This window comes from Gavialis gangeticus, unplaced genomic scaffold, assembly GCF_001723915.1.
Source record: "Gavialis gangeticus isolate Ggan-Ray unplaced genomic scaffold, GavGan_comp1, whole genome shotgun sequence".
Classification (NCBI taxonomy): Eukaryota; Metazoa; Chordata; order Crocodylia; family Gavialidae; genus Gavialis; species Gavialis gangeticus.
The window spans coordinates 53,270,571-53,274,734 of record NW_017728997.1 but is presented as its reverse complement, the minus strand read 5'-3'; the positions used below and the strand labels follow the sequence as shown (position 1 = coordinate 53,274,734).

At 40.6% G+C, this 4,164-nt stretch overlaps 1 protein-coding gene across 1 annotated transcript in view; it reads left to right on the top strand.

The window, feature by feature from the left end:
- The window catches only part of NISCH (nischarin), an 86,782-nt gene that overhangs the window by 61,703 nt on the left and 20,915 nt on the right, over positions 1 to 4,164 (top strand). The window contains exons 17-18 of the mRNA XM_019504632.1: positions 1,637 to 1,811; positions 3,010 to 3,163. Of these exons, the coding sequence (XP_019360177.1) occupies positions 1,637 to 1,811; positions 3,010 to 3,163 (329 nt within the window). The remainder of the gene's footprint in view (positions 1 to 1,636; positions 1,812 to 3,009; positions 3,164 to 4,164) is intronic.

Genomic DNA, 4,164 nt, shown 5'->3' with positions numbered 1-4,164 from the left:
GGGGGGGGGGGGGGGGGGGGGGGCAGGCAGGAGCACCAGTTGCTGCAGCTGTTCCCAGAAGTGGCCACAGCCACTCCCAGAAGCGGCTGCAGCAGTCGTCCGCAGTGGGATTGGCTGTGGGGGGGGCGGGGACCCTGGTTGGCGAGACTGGTCATGGGGGGGCACTTGCCGCCCCTGACCAAGGCGGCACCAGTCACCCATGCAGAAAGCCGTCCATTTTCCCACCTCCATCAGACTCTCCAGGCTGGAGCCTAGGGGAGTTAATGGCAAGAAGCTGCTCTCTGGCTCTGAGTCAGGTTCATTCCCCCATTTTCAGGTTTCCTTTTCCTGATGTTCTTTCCCTGTGTTGTCTTCCTTTTCCTCTGACTTACGGGCTCTTTTATTTGTTCCACCTCCATTTCTTCTTGTTTGATTTCCTCTCTTTCCCACCCTCCTCCATGTCTTGGTCTCTCTTGCTTCCCCTTCCTTTTCCTGTTTCTTCCTGAGCCCCCTCAGTTTTAGATACTACACTCCCCTTTATCCTTTCCTCCCACCTGCAGGGCCTCATCCAACATTTCTGTTTCACTCCCACCCTCCTCTTCGCCCCACTGTCCCTTTCTGATTCATGCTGTTCCTCAGGGGGTTTGACCTTGCTTATGTAGGCTTTGGAACACCTGCAGAATAGGTGTCCCACCCCCCACAGCTACTGCATTTTAGGGACTCCTGGCACTCTGCAGCTCTGTGTCCCTTCCTTTCACACCATGAGGAGACAGTGTGCCAACAGGTGCACCTCCTTGCCATATTTGCTACATTGCTGTGGTTGCCCCTGGTATATTATAAAACCCCAGTGGAATCCCAGTTGGATCATAGCTGGGAGGTGCTGCACTCTACCTGTAGGTCACTCATTTGCTTTCAACACAGCTTGTGCCCTCTATAACCCTGTCCAAATACCATATTTGTCCCACACCTTCTTTACATAAAAGTTTAAGGCACAAGGAAACATTGTTTTCTCTGCTGGGGCCCAGCCCACTGAAATATATGATAATCTGAGCCTTTTGGCTTTGGAATAATGCCATACATACTTTGTAGCATATATAAGCAGGTACAGAAGTGCTGCATGAAAGAGTGTTAATGGGAAGTACCTGTGCTAAAACTAGCAATGGTTTCAAAAATGCAGTGTGTATCAATTCTGGATGAAGTTGAGTTTATGGGTACTATATGCAAATTACTGCAGGCATGTTTATTTCAAGGTCACTGTTTTCAAATTTGCCCTCACTTCCATGTGCTCAGGGAGAACAGGGTTTGATGATAAAAAGGGGGCAGGGGCATCAGGGAGGAAAAAGTTGGGGGGAGGGTAATGGATTTATTTTCCCTGCTGTAGAAGTGGGTGGTGGACAAATTCACAGCCAGCTTCCAATAATTAGAGTCTATCCCTGGAAAATTAGAAGGCATTTATAAATCTTCCTTATATTCAGGGTGATCTGATCTTTGAGGAAATATGGTAACTAAATGGAGGCCCACTGCTATGAAAATCATAATAGTTTATTCACAACTACTGAATGAAATGGAAAACATTTAACATTGCTCGGAAAGTGGGAGTGGGACTGTTTCTACTTATCAGTTTGCATGATGATTTTTGATCTCTTATGTCTCCTAGCTTTTGCAAGCCTCATTTGACCCTGTCATCTGTATATCCATCTGAATTCTTGATGCAGAAAATTACAGAAGATAACCAAATTCCAGTTTACCTTTCAGTCCCTCTGCCTCTTCAGTATGTGGCTGGACTAAAGGGAAATGCTATTATAGAATGTTTCCATAACAGCATTGCTGAGGTACTGTACAATCAAAGGGACTCTTTCTAGGCACTTCTAAACTTTTAAAACTAAAAATGCATTTAAACACCTTTCTTGACTGAAATTTCAATGTCGAATTTAGTAGATACTACTAAATGTGGAAGCTGATAAAGCCTAAATCTTCCAACAGTTCCCATTTGGAGAAGCCCCCTAGGAATAAAAATGAGACATTTCAGAACTTGGTTTATCTACCAGGTTCTCAGGGCCTAAATTAGTTTCATGTTTGACTTAAATAATTTACCTTGAGAATGTAGCTCTTTTTTTTTCAGGAAGAGTAGAAGGGGAGGTTGCAGACAATTGGTTGGATGTCCATTATGATAAATTTGTATAGCACCCAACTAAAATAACCAGCTTAAAAATAGAATTAATCTTGTAGTTTAGAATGAACAGTCAAAATATGAACATCAGTTGAAAGGCTGTTTAAATCTATAGTGAACATCACATTTTTTTGCTGTTTACTTGAAATCTTGTTTAATTATCTTCATCAAATAAAAAAATAGTGAATATTCAACAGATGTATTATGTATGCTAGCCTAAATATCACAGGGAGTTAATGTAAAATTAGTAAACGTTTTTCTACTTAACAGCAACTTTTGTATGCTTTTCATGTTGCATTTTCATATTCATTAAAATGTTTTACAAAGTATATGTTACTCTTGTTTATACAGCTGGGGCAGCTGACAAAAAAGTTAAGGAACTTGCACAGGGTTGCATAGTGCACTTGTCAGAAGCTAGATTTGAAAGGAGCAACAGCTAAAATAGTAGCACCAAGACTAGCTTTGTTAGTCATGTTTCCTTCCTCTTTCATAAAGCTGTTTGAAATCAGGTGCCTTCACACTACATAAAGATGTTATGTGCTTTTTGAGATCTGGCAGGCATTGCAACTTTCTAGAAGCCCTTAACAGTTTCTGGTGAACTCTATCAAACTAATAGTTAATGGTTTTGCAAGCTAGAAGGTAACAAAAATCTCGGCATTTATTTTATTCCATCTGTAAGAACATTTTCAGTGGTCGCTGTATTTCTGCTTAATGATTATATTCCCACTGGATTCTAGTTAGGGGGTGGCATTGGATTGCCAGGAAAAGCAATTTCTGAAAACAGCTTTCTGCAAGTCTGAGGTGAAGAAAATGTACAGGTTTAAAACATGCAAGTTAATTAAATACAATTGGTCTTGTAGGTGGAAAATGAAGAGCTGAGGCATCTTATGTGGTCTTCTGTTTTATTTTATAAGACTCCTGACGTAGAAGTGACAGCTTGTGTGCTGCTCTCAACAAAAGCAATTTACTTCCTGTTGGATGATTCTGTAATTCATGCTAGTAAGCAACAGTTGGGTAAGATATATGTTAATTTTTGAATCTTTAATAAAGTTGCATGTTAATGGGTAGGTCTCTCTCTGTTTTTAGTATCGCACTTTAAATTCATGCAATAGCTCTTATTTTATGTCTTGGTTTTTCCCTGGCTTACATATGGGACTTCTACCTTTCAGACAAATATTCCAAGTATTTCACTCACTTTTTTTCTCAGACAGCCTGTTCTGTATATCATCTTGTTCATGATTCTCCTTATTGTTACTTCTTAGTCACCAGCATCTTTTCATTTGAAGTGCCTGCCAGAGCTGTGTGTAAAAGGTTCGTAGAGTCATATTATGCCCTTAATTCATATATGTAAGACATAGGATATACCAGTAGATCTCACTGGATGTTTCACTGTAGCTCTGAGAATGTGACATGCTCCCAGTAATTACCAGTTTGGGGACAAGGAAAAGCAAGCTGCTTTCCATAACATACTATGTGGTAACTGCATTCTGGGCTAAGAGTTCCTCATATGATTATTTTTAAAAGGAATGGAGCATAATATTTTTGCATTGATAATGAACAGCTTTATTCTGATAGACCAGGGGTTTTAAATCATTTTGAACTCAAAGCATCTCTCATTAGACTTAAGCTTTTATTAATTGAGTAGCACCCGATTAAAACAACTAACATATATTATAGTGCTTGCTTCCTTGCAGAGGCCCGGGAATAGGGATAGCAGATCATCTGGCCAGGGACAAGGCTGAACCTGTGCTTATCTGCTCAGTTTATCTGCTTATCTTCTCACACCTCACTGCATCTTTCATAATACCTGGCAGCACCCCAGGATGCCCTGGCACTATGAGAGTCACTGTGATAAACACTTTTTTATGTTTCTCTTTGAAAGACAAAGAATTTACTGGTAATAGTTTACTGTAGATAAATTGGTCTATATGGTAGACAGTTTTCTTCTGATTTTAGTGGGACTTGCTTAGAGGTGCATCAGTCCATATCATATTGGCACTGATAAAAGGAAAATT